Source organism: Garra rufa, chromosome 3, assembly GCF_049309525.1.
Source record: "Garra rufa chromosome 3, GarRuf1.0, whole genome shotgun sequence".
NCBI lineage: Eukaryota > Metazoa > Chordata > Actinopteri > Cypriniformes > Cyprinidae > Garra > Garra rufa.
This window is the reverse complement of record NC_133363.1, coordinates 13,071,860-13,096,000: the sequence shown is the minus strand read 5'-3', so window position 1 is coordinate 13,096,000 and position 24,141 is coordinate 13,071,860. Positions and strand designations below refer to the sequence as shown.

At 35.2% G+C, this 24,141-nt stretch overlaps 1 protein-coding gene across 1 annotated transcript; it reads right to left on the bottom strand.

Moving 5' to 3' along the window:
* Positions 1-120: 120 nt before the first annotated feature.
* Positions 121-21,591, bottom strand: spg7 (SPG7 matrix AAA peptidase subunit, paraplegin). The gene is made up of 17 exons (XM_073835717.1): positions 21,097-21,591; positions 20,635-20,734; positions 20,422-20,505; positions 18,954-19,195; positions 18,729-18,868; positions 18,509-18,611; positions 18,291-18,416; positions 16,246-16,408; positions 15,986-16,159; positions 12,541-12,665; positions 12,036-12,138; positions 11,837-11,947; positions 11,602-11,717; positions 7,698-7,854; positions 7,193-7,356; positions 6,965-7,042; positions 121-881 (listed from the first exon to the last, which is right to left on the bottom strand). Exons 1-17 carry the CDS (start codon positions 21,268-21,270, stop codon positions 666-668), a joined length of 2,376 nt encoding a protein of 791 aa, XP_073691818.1. The 5' UTR covers positions 21,271-21,591; the 3' UTR covers positions 121-665.
* Between the last annotated feature and the right edge of the window lie 2,550 nt (positions 21,592-24,141).

Genomic DNA, 24,141 nt, shown 5'->3' with positions numbered 1-24,141 from the left:
ACCAGTCTATATTTTATCTGTAAGGAGAGTTATTTAGTTTTCAGTGGTAGTTTTGGCCAATTTATAATAAACATCTGCCAAAAACATTATTTTTGATTAATCAAGTTTTAAGACATTCAACACAATTTCAATAATTTATTGCAGAATATTCACTGATATCACAAGATAACTTCAGACATACTGTTGGCAACGCTCACCTGGTCTAACAAATCAGCTTCTCAAGTCTTTATGGTCTGGAAAGAAGCTCAAAAACACAACTACTGTTTTTAAAACAGTACATTTCCTGCAATTCTGAAAGGAGGTATATACTACTCTCTAAGAGAGAGCATCCTTACTGAGAAAAAAACTTTGAATGTTACACTGTAATGCTTGATTGAAGCTTGAAGTTTTTGTTTTTTAATCAAATGTCCTAAAGACATTTAAGATATAATTACTGGTCAATGATCAGCCTAGAAGGTAATCTAAGCACATATGATTCCATTATTTTTAGTCAGTCACTTAGAGTGTGTCTAACTGGAACATCAAGAGCAAATACAGCAGATTTTTTTTTCCCCTTAAAAGCACAATTTTGAAAATCAGACTGATCCTCAAAGGCAGCCACTCCACCATGTTCTTCAATGTGTGCCCATTAAAGACTGTGAATGTGACTGCGTGTGTTGTGGAGCTCACACTGGGCTCAGGTTGATATCATCATCTTTGTCTTTGCGGAGGGGTCTCTGGGGTTTACGTGGCTCATCTTCACCAGTGTCCTGCTTGTCTCTTTCAGCCTCCACCCAGCTTTGAGGGGCAATCATCTTTTTGGGTCCAAATGGAGAAGGTCCCAGCAAAGCTTCAATGTCATCGTAGTTGACCACTTCTCTCTCCAGCAGGGTATTAGCCAGCTGAAAAACATAGCAAACAAGAACAAAGCACCAAGTCACCACATAAGACTGATAGGAGGATTTTCTACTTAACTAACTGAAAAAAAAAAAAAAAACATTTTTAGCTTCTGTAATATATGATGTAATTTCTACTGTGGCCCACAATTCAAGAAAAAGTAAAATGCTCATTTTGGTGGTTTTTCATTAATTGTAAGTTAACATAACAGAACAAAACATAGTTACTACAGTATTTATAATGCATTATTTATTCAATACTGAAGCACTGTAACATAACCATCATATTCTGTTGTACATGTTTGCATGCTTAAAATATTGTGTGTGTATAGGAGAATGTAACAATTTTTTTTAGAAAAGTATATAAAGTGTATAAAATATGAGAAAATTAGAAATTACTAAATCAGCTAAATCAGATGACCTGGAGCCACATTCATGAAACAATTCATAAGCTTACACTTCATTTTCATTATTATTTTCTTATTTTCAAAACGTTGTTAAACATTTTCCCAAAACATTTCTTAGCATTTCTTGGCATGTTGTTGTGTGGTTGTCTGGATATTTTGTTGTTTCAAATATAAAAGGATTAGTTCACTTCCAGAATAAAAATTTCAGATTTCAATACCAGAATTTTTCTCTCTAACTTCAATAGAAGCCAACAGGTTGAAGATCCAAACTGCAGTTTCAATGCAGCTTCAAAAGGCTCTACACAACCCCAGCTGAGGAATAAGGGTCTTTTGTAGCAAAAACATCAGTCATTTTCTTTAAATGTTCTTTTGTTTAATTATTATTATTATTATTATTATTATTATTATTATTATTTAGAAAATGACAGATTGTTTCGTTAGATAGGACCCCAATTTGCTGAGATTGTGCAGAGCCCTTTAAAGCTGCATGGAAAATGAAATTCGGACCATTGAAGTCCACTACATGGAGAAAAATTCTGGAATGTCTTCCTTAAAAACCTTAATTTCTTTTTGACTAAAGAAAGACAGACATGAACATTAGTTACATATAATACATTACTATTACTAGGGATGTGCAGGACTACTCTATAGTGACACCACTAATGTAAACAATGATCAGTCATGACTATGTGTGTCATGACTTTTGGCTAAATTTGAAATTTAGCAACTACAAAAACTATTTAAATAGGGCATTCATTTTTAACTGTATAACAGACCATTTTTGGCAGCATTCAGCACTTATGATATTGTCTATACAGTGGATGTGTTCGCTCTAGAAAAGTAACTATTTAAAAGTGTGCATTAAAAAAATGCTAAGTAAATTCTGAACTCCCTTTAACCCAGTCAAGATAAAAAATGTATGCACAGTTATGATTTACAGTTTTTTTTAATTGGTTTGGCGCAGTTTTCACAAGCAATTGGTACATTTTCAAAACTCTTAGTACTTATATCACAACAGATCATCAAAAGTGCACTTTTTTCAAACATTTAAGCATATTTTCAATTGTGTTAGTACAATACACATAATCACAAAATATCCTTTTCACTACACAAAATACGTGTTTCATCTAAATAAATGTTTCATTCACAGTAACTGCCTTTCATAATGTTATCACTATCAAAGTTTTGATTTGCATCTCTTATCATTCAGTTGAATACATTTGTCTGTCATTTAATTCAACTGATCTTAATGTTTAATCAATGAATCATTCATTATGTCCATGCATTTTCAACTTGACCGATTGTTGTCTGGTCATTTGTAAGTTACAAATTGCTGAGTTTTCAATCAAGAAATACTAATTACTAATTGTTTCCCCTGATGATCACAATTAGTTACCATATAAGTAGAACTGTGTTTGAGACTTTGCACTGTTCAATAGGTGAATAAATATATTTTGCTTATGTAAATATACATTGCCTGGCCAAAAAAAAAGTTTCCACCAAAAAAAAGGCCATACACTCTAATATTTCGTTGCACCGCCTTTAGCTTTGATTACGGCACGCATTCGCTGTGGCATTGTTTCGATAAGCTTCTGCAGTGTCACAAGATTTATTTCCATCCAGTGTTGCATTCATTTTTCACCAAGATCTTGCATTGATGATGGTAGAGTCTGAGCCTTCTCCAGCACATCCCAAAGATTCTCAATGGGGTTAAGGTCTGGAATCTGTGGTGGCCAATCCATGTGTGGAAATTATGTCTCATGCTCCTTGAAACAATCTTTCACAATTTGAGCCCGATGAATCCTGGCATTGTCATCTTTGAATATGCCCATGCCCAGTGGCGCCGCTAAAAGGGGGAAAGTTAGGACAATTCTGAGGGCCCACGCACTTTAGGGGCCCCCAGAGATCTGCTTTGGTGTGGTAGGGGGGCCCAACCTCATATTTTGTCATGGGGCCCAAAATTGCGAGCGGCACCCCTGCCCGCGCCATCAGGGAAGAAAAATCCATTGATGGAATAACCTGGTCACTCAGTATATTCAGGTAGTCAGCTGACCTCATTCTTTGAGCACATACTGTTGCTGAACCTAGACTTGACAAACAGCAGCAACCCCAGATCATAGCACTTACAGTAAATCCAGGTAGCGACTTTTTTTTTTGGCCAGGCAGTGTATTTGGCTTATGTAAATGATGAGTGTTTTTTTTTTTTTTATCCTTTTTCATGTGTGTGTGTGTGTGTATATATATATATATATATATATATATATATTAGGGCCGGGACTTTAACGCGTTAATTTAGATTAATTAATTACACAAAAATAACGCGTTAATTTTTTTTAACGCATTTTAATCGCACTTAATTTTGCACCGCGGAACGTTTCTCACTGGATGAGTTTCAGCGGACCGATTATACTGGAGCACCAACTAGCGTTTAGACAGAGGAATGCGCACATCACCGCAGCACATCGAGCCTCAGGTATCACCTCAATGCTTTTACAGAAGGTCTACCTAACTATAGGGTACCTGAATTTCTGAAATGTAGGCTAGTATATTTCTAAATATCCCAGTGTTTCCCCTACCATTATCTTAGGGGGGCGCGTTTACAATGTCTCCTCCAAGAAAACACGGACTGGATCGCGGACTCCATTCATAAAAACCGAATTTACTATAGCGCGGAATGCCACGTAAATTCGTCGATTTTTGGATTGATAAATCAAAAGTTGGTATGTCACTTAATTCAAATCGCGATATGGACTAGTGTCTGTGAAAACTGAAATGCAAAAAGACCGTTTTAATATGAATCCTGCATGTATCATTTGCCTCTGTATGTTAGAATGGCAGAGACGCGTTTTTTTACACTGCACGCGTGATGCTCCCGTTAATTTTTGGCATTTTCATCTCACATGAACAGATAGACTCAATCTCCAAAGCTACTGTCATTGTCACTTTTACCGTTTCATTTGAGAAAACTAGCATCATATCATACTTTACACACAGAAACTTCACGGCAACCTGTCAAAATAAAAGTAAGGTTTAACATGAAACAGAACAATATTCCTATTTAAATAATTGACAAAAAACAATATATATGATAAAAAATAAATATAACAACAAGATTAACCACTTAATTGGAGAAAAAAATACTATGATTATTATTATTTATTGATTTTAACAGCAAACCTCTGTTTGTTTGCCAAAAATTTAAAAAGGTTTATTTTTCATTTGATTAAAAATAAATAAATGTTTATGCTTTCATTTGATTAAAAATTCAAACACAAGAATTTATAAAAATAAATAAATAAATAGCAAAAGATTGTAAAGCCCTATTGTTCAAAATGTTAAAATAGAGAGTTTTGGATTTATTTTTTCACTGAAATAAATGTTTTCGTTATGGGAAACAAAATTTAACGCGTTATTTTTGTGTAATTAATTAATCTAAATTAACGCGTTAAAGTCCCGGCCCTAATATATATATTAGGGCCGGGACTTTAACGCGTTAATTTAGATTATATATATTAGGGCCGGGACTTTAACGCGTTAATTTAGATTAATTAATTACACAAAAATAATGCGTTAAATTTTTTTAACGCATTTTAATGGCACTTAATTTTGCACCGCGGAACGTTTCTCACTGGATGAGTTTCAGCGGACCGATTATACTGGAGCACCAACTAGCGTTCAGACAAAGGAATGCGCATATCACCGCAGCACATCGAGCCTCAAGTATCACCTCAATGCTTTTACAGAAGGTCTACCTACCTATAGGGTATCTGAATTTCTGAAATGTAGGCTAGTATATTTCTAAATATCCCAGTGTTTCCCCTACCATTATCTTAGGGTGGCGCGTTTACAATGTCTCCTCCAAGAAAACACGGACTGGATCGCAGACTCCATTCATAAAAAAAAACAAATTTACTATAGCGCGGAATGCCACGTAAATTCGTCGATTTTTGGATTGATAAATCAAAAGTTGGTCTGTCACTTAATTCAAATCGCGATATGGACTAGTATCTGTGAAAACTGAAATGCAAAAAGACCGTTTTAATATGCATCCTGCATGTAAAGTTTGCCTCTTTATGTTAGAATGGCAAAGACGCTTTTTTTTACTGCACGCGTGATGCTCCCGTTATTTTTTGGCATTTGCATCTCAAGTGAACAGACTCAATCTCCAAAGCTACTGTCAGTGTCACTTTTACCGTTTCATTTGAGAAAACTAGCATCATATCATATTTTACACACAGAAACTTCACGGCAACCTGTCAAAATAAAAGTACGGTTTAACATGAAACAGAACAATATTCCTATTTAAATAATTGACAAAAAACAATATATATATATGATAAAAAATAAATATAACAACAAGATTAACCACTTAATTGTAGAAAAAAATACTACGATTTTTATTTAAATATTAAATTATTATTATTTATTGTTTTTAACAGCAAACCTCTGTTTGTTTGCCAAAAATTAAAAAGTTTTATTTTTCATTTGATTAAAAATAAATAAATGTTTATGCTTTCATTTGATTATGAGAAAAATTAAAACACAAGAATTTCTTTAGAAAAAAAAATAGCAAAAGATTGTAAAGCCCTATTGTTCAAAATGTTAAAATAGAGAGTTTTGGATTTATTTTTTCACTGAGATAAATGTTTTCGTTATTACACAAAGTAGGGTAAAGTACCGAGAAAAAAAGTATGGAAACCTAGGGGAAACACTGTATCCTATTGCTACACTTAATGGCAATATTGCACTGGTCTGTTGGACTTGGTTGAACAAAAATAAACAGTATTTTGTTGCTTAAGTTTATGTGTTCAGTCATTATTCAATGGTATACTAAAAATCCATATGAAAAAACTTACTTCTCACTGTTCTCAGGTCAAATATTTATATGCGATTAAAATGCGATTAATTTCGATTAATTAATTACAAAGCCTCTAATTAATTAGATTAATTTTTTTAATCGAGTCCCGGCCCTAATATATATATATATATATATTTTTTTTTTTTTTGTCTGAACATAAGTGTAATATTTGCTATGTAAATTTTACAGTTCAGTTACCCTCATTCGGCACCAAGGACAATTTGAAACGCTTACCTTGTATTATTTGCTCCTGAGTGAAATGATTGGTAAAAGTACTAAGCTGAAAAAAGAACTTACTGTTTTGTTTGGGTGATTAAAGCAAATGTTCTCAATATATATCACAATGATCTTGTGTTCTGAAACAATGATTAAGTGGAATGAAAATATGTCCAAATACAATGAAATCATGACATCAGATTTGAAAGGATGACTAGTGGCGTTACAAATGTGATCAGTTTAAAGTTTTGTACTAAGAGATTTGAAAATGCACACTTTACTTATGAAAATAGTACCAAACCAATTAAAAAAAACTGTAACTTCAGCAGTGCAAAAAGATGGTCTTTTAAGTGTTTCTGGTTGAGTTGATCAGCGAGTCTTCAGCTAGAACCACCATACAATCAGGTAACACGAAGCCTGTCATTTTCATCTTAAGAAATTAAAAGATCTCAAAAATATTTGAGACGTTCCTTAAAAGAATTTGCGACTTTCTTCAAGAACTACAATTGGGAACACTCTTAGGAACTTCTCAGAATTTAATTGTAAAAAAATACTTTTTCATGATTCTGATTATCCTGCTAGGCTAAGAATGTTGAGATAGATCTTACCAAAATAAGTTTGTCTCTGTTGTCCAAAAGCAATTTCTCTGTGTGCCTGTAGGCCTGTGCTATTAGCAACTTAGCTTCCTGAACATGAGAGAAAGAAACACAAATAAATATCCACACATACAAATTCAAGACAGCTGATATTTAACACCCACACAAGCCTCTGTAATATCACATCACCCATGTCACACTATTTAAAAAATAAACAGGCGAGTATGTTCTTTCACTCACAAGGTCCATCTGCTGTTGGAGTCCTTGGCTGAATGGTCTCCGTCCAATACCGCCCTGATCGTCAGAGTCAGGGAAAGACACCTGGCCCACACTGGCAACCATGCCATACTGCTTCACCATGGAGTATGCCACACGGGTCACCTTCCTCAGGTCATCCTGAGCACCTACAATGAGTTTCTACGTTATCTGGTGTCTAATACTACCTACACATATTTATGAGATCAGGTCTGCATCTCTACCACTGGGTACACAATTGTTCCTAGCAAATAACCATTTCCTATTAGTCAATATGCAGTCGTCCTCCAGGGGGCATCTGGAAGCTACATTTAAATATTTTTGTCTCACTTGAGATATGTCTGGTGTGTCTACCATTTTTCAATAATTAAACAAATAACAATATATTCTGAAATTACACAGAAAATTTCTTTAGTGAGTATTCAGAATTCTCACCTTGATGGTGTTTTCAGATTAGATGTGTATCAGTGTATGATGCACCATGTCATACCTGTAGTGACCTTATTGAAGGTGATGGCTTCAGACGCTCGTCCACCCAAAGCCATGCACATCCTCTCAAACAGCTGCTCTTTAGTAAATAAATACTGATCCTTTGGCAGGATCTGAGCAAAGCCCAAAGCAGCATTCGTCCTGGGAGCAATTGAAACCTACAGAACACGTCAACAGATCAAAAGAAGCCACTCTATTTCAAAGGATTCAGGTATAGGGGTGGGCGATATGACCAAAATTGCATGATATGAGTAGTTTTATTTCACATTTACAATATATTAAAATATAGTTATTGTTACTTCAAATAAGGTCTTTATGATCAACATTCACAAAACTAAACAAATTTAAAGGGGTCTTATTATGCTTTTTCACTTTTAGAATTTTAGCCAGTGTGTGGTGTGTATGCTTGGGCATAAAAAACAACTACAAAGTTACAAATCTCAAAGTCCACTCCAAAGGGAGATATTTTTTTTTTTTTTAAATCCTTTTAAAGAACTACAACGAACGGCTCCTTTGGACTACAGCTTTTGTTTTCCGGATGCTATGATGTCACAATTGCGGTCCATTAGAATATCATTCAAATGAATCCAGCCAACGGAAATTCGAGTCGTTGGTGGGTGGGGAGGGACGCAGGGCAGCTCGTACAAACGCGAGTATTGACTAAAGTGTCCACAAATTGCTCCGGTAGCCTTGCTGGAGCCACGCCATTGACATGTGCGTTATAGAGGGTCGAAACACACGCGGAGCCGTGGCTGATGTAAACACAAGCATTAGACTAGAGTCGACTAGAGTGACGATCATTGGTGTCCGCGTCAGAGCCGTGCCGTAGACTTGTACAACAAGTAATATCATGTATCGGCGATCTCGCAGATCCAATGTGTTTTTGTAGGAAAAATATCCATTATGTATACATTTATAATAAAGAATCACTTTAATCTAGCATGTGCAAATGAAGGGGCGTGGCAAGACTAAAACGCCGTCTAAGATGTTCACCAACTGCAACGCATTGGGACTGCTAACCAATCACAACACATTTAGTTTTTCCGAAGGCGGATCTTTACCAAACCTGGAACTAATCGAGCCATTTGTGCCAGCCTGGGGAGAAAGCTATTGTAATAATGTAAATTATGTGAAGATTAATGCGTTTTTCTAACCATCAAGCATGAGAGCATGTTCTAGTGCACCCCCAAAACAAATTAAGACTTTGTAAAAGAGCATAATAGGACCAATCCCTTTAACAATTTTTTACATTTAAAAAAGAATAAGGAATTAATTACAAGCAATAGGACAAAAATCTACAGCAGAACAAATGTGCCCCTAGACCACAAAACCAGTCATAAGGTTAAATTTTACAAAACTGAGATATATACATCATATGAAAGATCAATAAATAAGCTTTCTATTGATGTATGGTTTGTTAGGACAGGACAATATTTGGCCGAGATACATCTATTTGAAAATCTGAAATCTAAGGGTGCAAAAAATCTAAATACTGAGAAAATCACCTTTAAAGTTGTCCAAATTAAGTTCTTAGCAATGCATATAACTAATCAAAAATTACATTTTGATAGGTTTACAGTAGGAATTTTACAAAAAGTCTTCATGGAACATATTTTCCTAATGATTTTTTACATAAAAGAAAAATCAATAATTTTGACCCATACAATGTAGTTTTGGCTATTGCTACAAATATACCCCAGCGACTTAAGACTGGTTTTGTGGTCCAGGGTCACAAATAAGAAATGCTATATACATTGTATAAAGAAATCAAATGTACAGGGTGGGCCATTTATATGGATACATCACACATCAAACTTATTGGGAATTTCACAAGAAAAACAATGGTGTGCTTGGTTTTAACGTAACTTTATTCTTTCGTGAGTTAATTACAAGTTTCTGACCACTTATAATGTGCCACAAACAGGACGTTAATATCACCAACCATTCCCATTTTATTAAGGTGTATCCATATAAATGGCCCACCCTGTATAAAAAACACTGCACATATTCTTTCACTGCATAACTTAAATATATATTTATATATTTAGACAGCAGGAATATCAGACTGCTGTCACTTTTATGAGCTACCTGGATCCAATATACTGTTACACGTGTTTTCTTTCTCAGCTGTTTGCTTCCACTTAAGACCTAAATTGTTTATGAGGATACTTGCAAAGATGGGCATTTTGACATACAAGTGTGTGTATTTAATAGGGATGTCCCGATCAGGTTTTTTTGCCCTCGAGTCCGAGTCATTTGATTTTGAGTATCTGCCGATACCGAGTCCCGATCAGATACTTCTATAATATATAAAAAAAGAAAAAAGAAGAGCGAAAAAACAGATCCAGGATGTTCCTTATTTTTTTATTTAATTCACCTTATTTTAACATTCAACAACTCTGTTAACAAACAGAGCACTTCTGTGAGGTAGCTTGAACAATCAAGTAATAAATTACATAAATTATTCACTTCTGGACTTTAGTGCAACAGTAAATATAAAAAAAAAAGTCTAATATAAAAACAAATAGCACCTCAACTTAAAATACCCGGCAGGCATGTAAACAAATAAAAAAATAAAAGTGCCACAGTGTTTGCTGTGTTTCTGTGTGGAGTCAAGAGGTCTAACTCTGTGCCACCGCATAACTATATATGTGTTAAAAAATAATGAGAATATATATACCAGATGTTGCGTTAGACTGTTACATTGCCTGTCATTTTGACGGACAGGGTCGTAAAAATTCCGTCATAATTCATTACCCGTCATTTTAATTTTCATATTTTAATTATAACACATTTAATTGCATTTATTTTGTTCACGTTTTAATTTTTAATATGTTGAAGAGAACAGATGAGACTGCTTAACTTTTCATGTTCAACACCACACCCCGCAGTGACATCGATTTTAATATATTCTCATTTTAATGAGCAATATTGATCATACATTGATTACAGCTAATAATTACACTAGATCACCCTCTGTGTAATCTGTCAAAGTGACGGACGGCCTTTAGATTTTTCCGTCATTGCAACAAAAATTCCGTCAATGACGGAAAATTTTCGGTTAACACGACTTATGATATATACATATATATCCGAGTCCTGATCGGGAGGTAACGTCCGATTCCGAGCGAGTCTGAAACTACGTGATCGGGCCCGATTTCCGATCATGTGATCGGATCGGGACATCCCTAGTATTTAATCATTCAAGGCCTATAAAGCAACAAAAATAACTCCTTTCAATACTCCTGTGCTCTATGAGAACCGTCTCAGTGCACGCACACCTCTCCGACAGCGCTCAGAAACAATCTCTCAGACAGCGCATTATAGCAAAATGAGTTCTCTTTTGCTGTTAATGGCATTTCAACAGCTTTAAATCACTTGTTTTTTAAACCGCAATACTTAAATTCTCTACTGGTTGTTTATGTCTACCGGTATATCGCCCACCCCTATTCAGGTAAAATAATAAATTGCTAATATTTTTCACACAGTGACTATTACACAGTGTAGGGCTTACTTCTAAGCAGTTTTCACTCAGAAACTGCTAGCAAATATCACAAAGAATTAACATACTAAATTAAACATAAAATTTGAAAGCAGGCAGGCAGACTGAAACAGTATTTTCTTGTAAAACCCATTCCAGTAATCTTTGGTTTATCCACAACTCTCAATCATTTTTTATATGTGATCTGGCATTGCAACATGCTCACAATTGCTGCTGGATTCCTTTATCATGCCTAAACCTGAACAGGCCTACAGCTACAGGGAAACTTCACACAAAAATATAAATGTCAATTTTAGTCTGTCCCTCGCATTAAGATATTTCATGTTTTTTAAAGACATAGCACACAAATCACATGGACCACTTTTGTAGTTTTTTTTTTTAGCTTAACTTGCTGCTCACTTACCTTCATGACAGCTTCGGTGTGTTCCAGCAGCCATCCCACTAAAGCATGACCAGACTCATGAAAAGCCACCACCCTCTGCTCTTCTTTAGATAAGATTTTACTCTTCTTCACACTCCCTACAAATCACACACAACATCAAACAGATCCAACACATGGAGCTGATTGTGTAGACATCTATAATGTAATACCAGAGAGTATACTATTTTTAGCTTAGCTTAATGTAGGAGCTGAATACCTGCGATGACTCTCTCCACAGCGTATTCAAAGTTAAAGGTGTCTATAGACTTGTAGCCTTCTCTGGCAGCATGAAGGGCGGCTTCATTGCAGATGTTGGCGATGTCAGCCCCTGGAGATATGAACAATGCACAAAGGGCAGCTGTGGCAGGACGTGGTCTCAAGAGATAACACAGTCACATGATCAAAACAACACTCACCACTGAAGCCTGGTGTCAACTCAGCCAGACGCAGGGAGTAGAAGTCTGCTGGCTGAGTAAGCTTTAGGATCTTCAAGTGCTGCTCAAAGATTTCCTTTCTCTCCTAGAACACAAAAGATCACATGATCCTTCAGGAAATATTCTAATATGCTGATTTGGTGCTCATTTATTAATAAAAGTTCTTCCTCTTCTTTCTTATTATTATAAGATTATAAAATAAGCCATTTTATTATATGTTGAAAACAGTTGTGCTGATGCATTTTTCTCAAGATTCTTTGATGAATAGTAAGTTCCAGGAACAGTATTTATTGGTGCAAACTGCTGTCCCACAACCAAAAAACACATTTAAAAAACATAAGTAATCAAATCTTAGATATTTACTAAGATCCTTTTATTATCTATTTAAACCCACAATAATATTTCAAATATTTCAAAATATAACAATGGCATAAGCCAGTCTACAGCTGCTATATTTCACAAAAAAAGCAATTCGAAAATGTATTACCTGAAGAGTTGGCAAGTCTATAAATATGTGCCTATCAAGCCTGCCTGGTCGCATGAGAGCATTGTCCAGAATGTCTGCCCGGTTAGTGGAGGCCAGAACAATCACGTGATCTGTGGTACCCATTCCTTAAAAAAGAGAGAAGGAAAATATGTTTGTAATCTCAGAAGGTCACGTGCTGATCATGTTAGCCAATATAGACATTTATTAAAATCAACTGAATAAATAGGCAGTGCAGCACCAACTCAATAGTATATTATAAAAGGATTCCTCAAATAAAAGTTAGGTCAGCACAGTCAAGGTATTGCTGTTCGTTACCATGGCAAACACTTGTGCAACAAGGAGAAAAAACTGAGGTAAATGATTTTGCTTTCCGCTTCAGATGTATACTTTTCAAATTAATGTATTATTTTATGTTATGTAATGTTAACATGATTGTAATTGAACACAGCCTATGTAAAAAGCATAAAGCAATACATACACTACCAGTCAAAAGTTTTTTAATGTTTTTTTAAAGAAGCCTCTTCAATCACACAACTACAGCATATTATTAACAACAACAACCTGGCACCATTTTCCCATATAGCCCAGACATACAGCATTGGGAGTAATTGCTTCTTGGAATATTTACAAATCAAATCGTCAATTAAATCAAAACTACTTAACCAACCAATCAATCTAGACCTTTCCCCTCAAATCTCCAAGTTTATTAATATATCTTCCTCCAAAAAAATGACTCTCCAAAATATACAAAATGATATCAAAATCAGACAACGCATTAGTTCTACCAACCACCAAATGGGAATCAGACTTATCCATTACTCCCAATGCTGATTTTTGGACTTGCAAAAGCATATACTCCATGACTAAAAATGCTAACTTACAACTCATACAGTATAAAGTACTTCACAGAACTCATCTAACTGGGCAGAAATTATTTAAAATGGGTTTCACCTCAGAGCCATGTTCACATTGCACACAAAACACCCCTGACACTTATCTTCACGCCTTATGGCATTGCACTTCAATTAAAACATTTTGGGAAAAGGTTACCGACTCACTCTCCAACTTTATGGGATGTCACATCCCACTGTCTCCCTCCCTCTGCATACTAGGTGACATATCCACAGTAGATATAAATAATTCAAATGGTCAATTACTACTGGTGTTTCTAACTATCGCCAAGAAAACTATCCTCATGAACTGGAAATCAAGAAATACCATTTACATTTCATCCTGGAAAAACTTATTAACAGAATACATCTCTATTGAAGATCCTCTTTGTCTGGAGTCATTCCCCAACAACACCTTCATCAGTACTTAAACAAGAGGTGGGGGGGGGGGGGGGGGGGGGTTAGGAAGAGATAGAAACGGTGTCTAATACTTAATCAAATTAAATATCCAAGAGAAAAAAAAAAAAAAAAAAAAAAAAAAACTTTACGTACTGCTTTACTTCCCCTCTTGTTCTATTTACTCTATTCGTTCTATTTCTACTTTTTTCTTTCTTTTATTTATTTAAAAAAAAAACTGATTCGATCAAAAAAGAAGGGGGAAAAAAGAAGAAAAAAAAACAGATTGAAAGAGAAAAAAAATAGGAGGGAGGAAGTAAAAAAAAAAAAAAAAAAAAAGCTTCATTCACAGGGTAAGGGTGACGTGGGCATGGCAGCCTGGGCATTGCACTGGACTGATCCATGCTGAACGTCATACCTTTTTAATGCATCACAAAGCAACTGACACACACTATGCACTTCAAGGCTGATCATATAACTTCCACCTCCTCATATAATTATTAATGTTGTTGTTTTATTATTATTATTATTATCAATATGAGTATATTATAATTATCACTATTTACCTATTTCAATCTCATTATTACTACTACTATTATTATTATTATTATTATTGTAATATTGTTTTTTTTTTACTTTATTATTATTATTATTATTATTATTAATATCATTATTATTATTATTTTCCTTTGCGTCTTATCTCTATTATTTTTTCCCCTTCCCTTCCTCCTCTTCTACTTCTTTTTCTACTGTTTGTTCCTTTTTTCTATTTCCTCCTTTTTTTCCTCTTCTTTTTTTTATTTCTGCTCTTTCCTTTTCTTCTAATCATTATTATTATTTGTCCTCTTCCTGATTTCCCAACCTCCCCTCACCTCTTCATTACTATCATTAATATTATTACTTACACTTTTGTTATCATTACTATTATTACTGTTCTGATTTGTCCTTCTGTTATCTTATTATCATTATTATCAAGTATTTATACGATTATTCAAGTTGCTGATGTAGTAGTAGTAGCAGTTATCGTACTAGTAGAGATTGTAGTAGTAGTAGTAGTAGTAGTTGTAGTAGTAGACGTTGTAGTAGTAGTAGTATTAGTAGTCACTCCTTACCACTGATTGATTTCTTTATATTTATGTTTTATTTATATCTATGTTATTTGTTTTCATATACTGACTTATACATGTTTATGTATGTTTATTTGCATATATATATATATATCTTCCTTTTTTTTTCTCTCTTGTTTTCCAAAGTATGTACTGTGACATGTCCACCCAGTTACCTTTACATGCACACACACGCATCTGTCAGTTCCTGACTGTATTGGTTTTGTTTTGCCTGTCTGTTTTTTTGTTTGTTTATTTGTTTTCCCTGTTTGTGATCCCAATTTATGTACATCTGGCATATTCTAATAAAAAAAATAAAAAATAAAAAATAAAGAAGCCTCTTCTGCGCACCAAGCCTGCATTTATTTAATCCAAAGTATAGCAAAAACAGTAACATTTTGAAATATTTTTACTATTTAAATAAACTTTTCTATTTGAATATATTTTAAAATGTAATTTATTCATGTGATCAAAGCTAAATTATTATTTAAATCATTATTTTTTATTATTATCATCATCAATTTATACTTCATTGAACAGGGATGCTTTAAATTGATCAAAAGTTATAATAAATGTATTTATAATGTTACAAAAGATTTCTATTTCAGATAAATGCAGTTATTTTGAACATTGTTTAAAGAAATCTGAACAAAAATCTACTCCGCTGTGTTCAACATAATAATAATGTTTTTTTGAGCAGCAAATTAGAATTTAGAATATTTCTGAAGGATCATGTGACTGAAGTAATGACGTAAAAAAAAATCAGCTTTAAAATCACAGGAATAAATTAAATTTTAAAATATATTCAAATAGAAAACTGTCATTTTAAATAGTAAAACATATTTGTTCCACAATTTGACTGTTTTTGCTATACTTTGGATCAAATAAATGCAGGCTTGGTGAGCAGAAGAGACTTCTTTAAAAAAAAACATTAAAAATCTTAGTGTTCAAAAACTAGTGTACAAGTGCAAAAACTAATTTAATGTTAACAATTAGTATTTCCAACATTGACTGCGGTTTAGTCGACTAGTCTCGCACTTCCCTAATTCTTACCATCCATCTCCACAAGTAGCTGGTTAAGTGTCTGCTCTTCCTCTGTGTTTGAGAAACCAGACATGTTTGTGGACCGTTTCTTCCCCACAGCATCAATCTCATCGATGTAGACGATGCATGGCGCGCGAGCACGAGCCTCTTTGAAAAGACTTCGCACTCTTGCAGCACCAAGGCCTGGGTGGGGAAAGATTATTCAGATTTAAATATGAAGACGCCGCTATAGGACTATGAAATATACAGAGTTTACTGTACTGAATTACCTCCAATAACCTCCACAAACTCTGAACCTGCCATGGCAAGGAACGGCACCTGAGCTTCTGTTGCCACTGCCTTAGCAAGCAGAGTTTTACCACAGCCAGGGGGGCCCAAGAGCAGAGACCCCTTAGGTACTTTGGCCCCAAGCTGAAGGTATCTATCTGGATTCTTAAACAAGAAAACAAATGAAATGCAAAGAACTCTTTGTAATGCACATTCCTGCATTACTGTGGCAGTCGCAACCTGAGTACTCAAGGGGGCGATAGAGTTATCTTCAAATGTCTGCTATAAACATGCTGACAGTTTAATCTTTTGCTCTGCCAAAAACAGAGGTTGACTTGAAAGAGAAAATTGACTGTAGAAGACAGGTTAACACTTTGATTTTTAACATTTTGGTACATATTAATGATATTACACATTACTGTAATTACTATACTATAATAATTGTACCAATAGCAAAAACTGTGTAATTTTAAGTAGCTCCAACAAATAAAAACATACACATGTAGGTAACCAGAACTACTTTGTAATTATTTGTATGAATTCATGGAAAGATGAACACTGCAACTGACATTTAAACGTTTATGCGGAAGCTGACATTAAGTACAGTTGATGTCAAAAGTTTAAATACACCTTGCAGAATCTGCAAAATGCTAATTATTTACCAAAATAATAGGGATCATACAAAATGCATGTTATTCTTTATTTAGCACTTGCTTGAATGAGATATATCACATAAAATGCATTTACATATAGTCCTCAGGAGAAAATAATATTGAATTTATAAAAATGACCCTGTTCAAAAGTTTACATAGGCTTGATTCTTAATACTGTGTTGTTACCTGAATGATCCATAGCTGTTTTATTTTTGTTTGTTTAGTGATAGTTGTTCATAAGTCCCTTGTTTGTCCTGAACAGATCAACTGCCTGCTGTTATTCAAAAAAATCCTTCAGGTCCCACAAATTCTTTGGTTTTTCAGCATTTTTGTGTATTTGAACTCTTTCCAACAATGACTGTATGATTTTGAGATTCATCTTTTCACACAAAAGACAATTAAGGGTTTCATATGCAACTATTATAGAAGGTTCAAACAGTCACTGATGCTCCAGAAAGAAACACGATGCATTAAGAGCCAGAGGGTGAAAACATTTTGAATTTGAAGACCAGGGTAAATTCAACTTTTTGTCTTCTGGGAAACATGCAAGTATCTCATGTAGCTTCTGAAGGGCAGTACTAAATGATATTTAAATATGATAAAATATGATATTTAGGCAAAATCTCTAATGGACTATATGTAAACATCTTTTATGTGAAATATCCTATTCAAGTCAGTACTACCTAAAAAAAAAATAACATGCGTTTTATATGATCCCTCTTATTTTGGTAAAATAATTCACATTTTGCAGATTCTGCAAGGTGTGTGTAAACTTTTTGAACTGTTTGTCACTCACTTTGCACAAAGCAATGTTAGCAATTTTCTCTTTGTTTTTATTTCAAAATTTAAAGATTTTTAAAACATTAATGTTCTGTTAACTTCTGTTGATTAAAAACTTTCACTATTCTGTTATATTAGGTTATTGATTAAATAAGAATCTGACATGATGCATACATCTAACAAAGAAATTGCCCTTACATATGCTTATACATGCTTCTAGAAATCAGTTTTAGGGGGAAAAAGTCACTAATTATGGAAAAAAAGTTAATTTCTATGACTGCTGTGAACTAACCACCACACAGAATATGAAAACTTTGGAAGTCAGCTGTCCACCTAGGCCAGCTAATGTACCACCAGCACAAAAACACAATCAGCAAAATACTGCCTAATTAGCGTTATTGACAAAATCCCAGAAAATATCAAGATCGCACAACCCTACTTTATGCTAATGCCTGTTATAGTATCATCCTCTTTCGCTGAGAATGCAACATTCTGACGTAGCATTATAAATTGCTCACTTGCAAAATCCGTAATGCAGCAGAAAGTAAAACTGAGCAGGAGCTAGAAGATTAAATGGAAATAAAGTTTTGGGGCTAACTTTCAGCTGCCCTTACCTTTAGATAGTCCACAAACTCTTTGACTTCCATCTTGGCCTCATGCATTCCTGCAACATCTTTGAAGCTTACACCTTTCCCAGATTTCCCATCAACAATAGTGAATTTAGCCATTTTCAATTGATTCTGGTGGAGCGGGCAGATTATTTGACAATCAGAAAACATTTTAACAATACATAAATATACAATTCTACAATGAACGCAAATGAAGGACTTACAAATGCGCTAAAGCCGCCATCTCTCCCTCCCATTCCTGCCAGTCGAAAGATGTACCAGAGAATCGCAACCCCAATGGCAGCCATACCGAGTGCATAGAGAGCACTGTGAGGACAAGAAATGCATCTAGTCATGTCATACTTTGTTGTGCCAATAGTCCATTTTAATCTTTTTTTCAGCTTGCCAAAATTGCACGCTCTGTGGAAGGTCCAAATTACTCACTTCCCAAAGAAGCCAGTGCGCTTGTAGGTCACTGGTATTCTGTCTTTGTTATCTATATTTAGCTCTTCCTCTGCTGCTCTAAGCTTCTCCTCAAACTTGTCAATGTTGGCCACCTGCATTCTGTACATCAGGGCAAGTCTCTACAACAGAAAACAGGACATTAGTGAAACTAGAATTGATATGAACATGAAACCAATTATGTCACCTGTTTGTGAAATGACCTACAGGTCTGCCGAAGATGACTGCGCCAGGGTGAAGGTAGATCTCTACAATGTCACTCTCTGGTACCACCTGTACCCGTGATACCTCTCCTTTGGCCAACATTTCATTTACAAAATCATTCCAGGATATGTTCCCCCCACTGGTGTTGATGGAGTTGAGCAAGCTCATGATGACAGCAATAATAAAGAGTGTACGCAGTCGCTCCCTATACATCTGGTCCTCCTGCTCTCGTCTCTTTTTCTCTTCTAGGGAATAAACAATGAAGCAAAGTAAGCATGAATAATCTGGAATGAAAAGTATATCTGCCTGACTGAATTACTGATTGGGTCAACAAATTGCATAATTGACTGTTGTCCCAGTCAACATGATGTTCTATTGTCATATTACATCACGGTCTCTGAATAAAACAATTTGAACTTAATTAAACTGTAGCCATGTAATAAGCAGAACAGTGTAGGAATGTGTGATATACATTGTTTGCAATAACATTGTAACTGCCAATGGCATTATTGAGCATGTAGCTCACTTTGCAAAAACACACCTTCTATATATAAAACACACACTACCAGTCAAAAGTTTTTAAAGAAGGCTCTTCTGCTCACCAAGCCAACAGTTATTTGATTCAAAGTAAAGTATAGTAAAACAGTACAACTTTAAAATATTTTTACTATTTAAAATTATGAATATATGAATATGAATATTTTTTTAAATGTAATTTATTCCTGTGATTTCAAAGCTGCATTTTTAGCATCATTATACTCTGGTCACATGATCCTTTAGGAATCATTCTTATATTCTGATTTTAGCTCAAAAACATGTATTATTATGTTGCAAACAGCTGAGGAGAATTTTGTAGGTTTCTTTGATGAATAGAAAGTTCAGTAGAACTGCATTTATCTGAAATCTTTTGTAACATTATAAATGTCTTTATCATCACTTTTGATCAGTTTAAAGCATCCTTGCTAAATAAAAGTTGCCTTTTAAATTTCTATACTTGGTATAGTGTATAATGTTACAAAAGTTATTTCAGATAAAGGCTGGTCTTTGGATCTTTCTTTTCATCAAAGAATCCTGAAAAAAAAATGTACTCAAATGTTTTAAATATTGATGATGATGATGATGATAATAATAATAATAATAATAATAATAATAATAGATGTTTCTTGAACAGCAAATCAGCATAGCATAATGATTTCTGAAAGATCATGTAACACTGAAGACTGGATTAAAATAGACCCTTATTATTCTAGTTTGATTTATTGATTATATGTAAGAATTTTACATTAAAAAAGAGATTTTTAATTAGGTTATAAAAAATGCTTGCATAAAGGCAAGAAAGTCACAAGAAAACCGAAGTAGTGACAGACCTTTTGCTCTGTATTGTGAGGCACATTCAAGTGTATTGTGTAAGTGTAAAATTATTTGGGGGGGGGGGGGGGATTAACTTTCAAATGAACAATTCTGAAAATACCCTCATCCTCCTCTGGAGTCTTCCCTTTTCCACCCTCTTTCTTTTCGTTTCTTCTGTTGGTTGTGCTGAAATAATGAGTAGTGCCTGGCAGATGTAAAAACATATTTGCATTATGCTATGCAACATAATTCAGAAAAAGCATTTAGATTCAGAACGCAAACTTTGCATAACTACTTTATCCAATCAAAAGATTAAAACAAACCTAATACTTACCTAATAGTTTCCACAATTTCACAGGATTTGTGACAAATTTGTGGCGACAATGGAATTCAAGTCCAATAAGCCTCGGTATTAAAGGCTTTGTCAAAATGTTCTGTAAAACAATAGGAACTTGGTTAATCATCCAAGTAACATCAAGGTCATGCTCATGCATAATCAGAGATTAAATGCTATTATTATGATCCATCTGCTTTGTTTTGAAAATAAATAAATAAATAAATAAATTTACCAGCAGGCTTAACTTATAGAAAATGTACACATTTTATTATATTCAGAAATATCCTGTTCTACACTACATTGAACTGTATGTTGTTTATAAACTGTATATATTAGTGACCATTATATGAGGATTGGACATTGAATGCAAGCTGAATGACAAGTCAGACCTCTTGGATCTGAACTCTAAATGAACAGAAATAGTTTACATAACGCTTAGTCGACGTTTAAATAACCCACCTCAATGTGTCCTGATTTTAGACCTCGTTTGTTTGGAGTTATTAAAGGCAAGTATGAAGTCACATTGCTCTCCAGAAGTTTTCTGCAGGTTTGAAAACACCTGAAACGAGACGCTAAGGACCAAACCTGTTTGTCGTAACATTTGCTTCCGCGCTGCAAAAGTAGCGCTGCCATACTCAAAGTTGGTTTATCGCGTCGCTTGGATCACTAACATGTTATACTAAAACATATAGCCGTTTTTTATGTGACCTCCTTAAGAGGTGCTATCACGCAACTGTCATAGTGATCTTGCAGGTCTTATCCAACACAGCCAAATATGGCTGCTGCAAGACAACAAGCGCGTCTTCTGCTCGAATATAGCACAAACATACGGAACAAAAAACGGTTTAAATAATAAACTGTCTTAAATAATACAAATACAAGGAGAATGCAAAGCTGTGCTGGCCACCAAAGCCGTGAACTTCAATGATGTTTACCGTACGGGCTTGAGAAACATGTCTGTTCAACTTTGACTTTCGGAAACAGTTTGAGAACGGACCGACTGGAAATGTAGTTCTACTAGCATGTTTATAAACCAAAAACTACAAACAGTTCTAGTTGGACATGCGCAAAGACAACGACCATAATCTTAAAGGCTAAAATCTAGTTATAGCGGAAAAATAAATATAATTTGGTTATAGGGCAGAAATATAATGAAAAATAAACTACTACTTCTAAATAAATAACGCTACTATTTTCACCAGCTAAAATGGTTTTAAGTCAGTTATTTCTATATTTTGCTGTAGTGTGTCAGTAGAAAATATCAGTTTCATTTCCAAACATTCATTGTGCCTTTAATTGTAATAAGTGAGATTTTTGTTTGCACAAGGAGTCTGACAACAGCCAGTGTTCCACACAGAGATCTGATCTCATCATCATCCAGTCTTTCTGGAATGACATGAAGAAAAAGAACAAACTGAGACAGACTAAATCCAGGAGAACTGTGGCAAAGTCCCCAAGATGCTTCAAGTAACAGTACTGTTAAAAAGTTTTAGGCACTTATGTAAAAATGCTGTGAAATGAGAATGCTGTCGAAAATAATCTCACAAATAGATTTTCTTCATCAGTTCACTTCTATTAACTGAATTAATATTTAATTTAATTAAATCCACATTTGGTGTGATCATACTTTTCATTTAAAGCAGCTTTTGCCCTAGGTGCACTTGTGCATAGTTTTTCAGGTAGCTTTGCATGTACGTCTCTTGAAGCATGTTGGAGACATTGCCACAGTTCTTCTGGAGACTGTCTCAGTTTGTTCTGTTTAATATCATTAATACCTTAATATCATTCCAGACAGACTGGATGATAATGAGATCAGACCTTTGTGTGGAGCACTGGCAGATGTCAGACTCCTTGTGCAAACAAATATCTCACTGGATTGTTACAATTAATAGCAAAATAAATGTAAACTGATCATTTCTACTGACACACTAGAGCAAAAGATAGAAATAAAGACTTAAAACCATTTTAGCTGGTGCTAATAATTTTGGCCACCACTCTCTGGTTGATAGTCAGCCATTTTACATGTCTGGCATTCTCATTTGCACTTGCAGTTATGTGTCTGAATTTCAGATGTATTTTACGCTGGGATACGAAGTAAGGACAGAAAAATTGTGTGTAACTATAACAGGATGGTCGAGAATTGGGGCTATATCGTATACAGTTAGTTCTAAGCCCTTTTCAACAGAGGGAGCCATTGCGTTATTCTGCTATTCGGAAAAAAATCGGTGTCACAGTCCGAGGCTTGTGACGTCAAATCGAAATTAAAACAGAAATCAAGACATCTAACGTACATTTGCCAGACAGGAGTCAGTGAAAGCAAATCGTGCTGTGGCTGATGAGCTCGCCTTCCGTCACCGGCAAACAGTTTGTAATACTTATAGAATATGCTGTAGATAGCAATAAATGCTGCTTTAGAGTAGTCAGAATTAAGACGTGATAAGGAAAAATAATGTTGGCAGCTCCGTTACATCGTATCTTAAAAAGCACACTCAAGCAACTTTACTACATGTACCCACACGGGTTCTCCATTTTATTCTCACCCAAATGGAGCTCGCAAAAACACGCCACTGTCTACGCCATTACGGCTCGAGGTCGCCAAAGGAAACAGCGTGGAAGCTTCCCTAGCAAGAACCACAATGGCGCCAGTTTCACCGTTGCAACGGGGAACAAACAGTGACCGCCCATACGCGTCAGCCTATCACATTCCTCGTATCAACTCCTCGCGTCCGCTCTTCGTCAGCGCGAGTCAAAGGCCGATCGAAACGGTTCGGAAGGAGTCGGACGTAGAGGATTAACTTGAAGCGGAATTTTATTTTTACACAGCAAAACAAGCCAAATCAGCAAAGCTAACGTTACTGAGACCCGTGGACCTTTTAAAGGGACTAATGGAGAGTTTATAACCCCTTCTCTTACCAGTTTAAAGGAGCCCTGAGAGATTTTAATCATCGCACTTTTGGAGGAGGTAATCAGTGATTAGCCTAGCACGCTGGCGCGAGCGCGGACTGAGATGAGCGTCGCGCGCCTCGGATGTTCCCGCATCGGAGCTTGCTGAAGCAGAAGGCCTCAAATGGGAAAAACAAGCATCGGGAGGGAATACCAAGTATAATTTTGTAGATGTAGCTCACGTTTTGAAGAAGGTAAGCAATTTTAAATCACTCTCGACTCGTTTGAAAGCCATTTCGTGTCTGAAAAACGTCTGTACGTGCTCTCAAGCGTCGACTTTCACGGTTAGCCCGCTAACGGATTTAGCCCCGTTGCTAACGGGAGTATGTTTCCCTCCCCCACCCTGAAGTCGAGGAAATGTTTGCGTATTGCTCAAAATATACCCATTTTGGCAGACTGTGCACATTTATTCGTTCCTATGGGTTGTATAGACGTGTAATAACGCAGGACTGTAGTAAATGAAGGTGAGCATGTGAAACTGGAGAAATGAAAATAATCCTCGTCATGTTGTCGTTCTCTCTCTGGGAATCGGATATGGCCAGACGGGCTCAGCTGCCCTGC

Bases quoted from the DNA above. Each gene is read 5' to 3' on its own strand.
- spg7 (XM_073835717.1), bottom strand. From the start codon at position 21,270: ATGGCAGCGCTACTTTTGCAGCGCGGAAGCAAATGTTACGACAAACAG. The intron at 16,409-18,290 runs GTAAGGGCAGCT...TTCTTGTTTAAG, and splicing joins AGTTTGTGGACTATCTAAAG to AATCCAGATAGATACCTTCA. The intron at 12,139-12,540 runs GTAATACATTTT...TTTGTGTTCTAG, and splicing joins TAGACTTGCCAACTCTTCAG to GAGAGAAAGGAAATCTTTGA.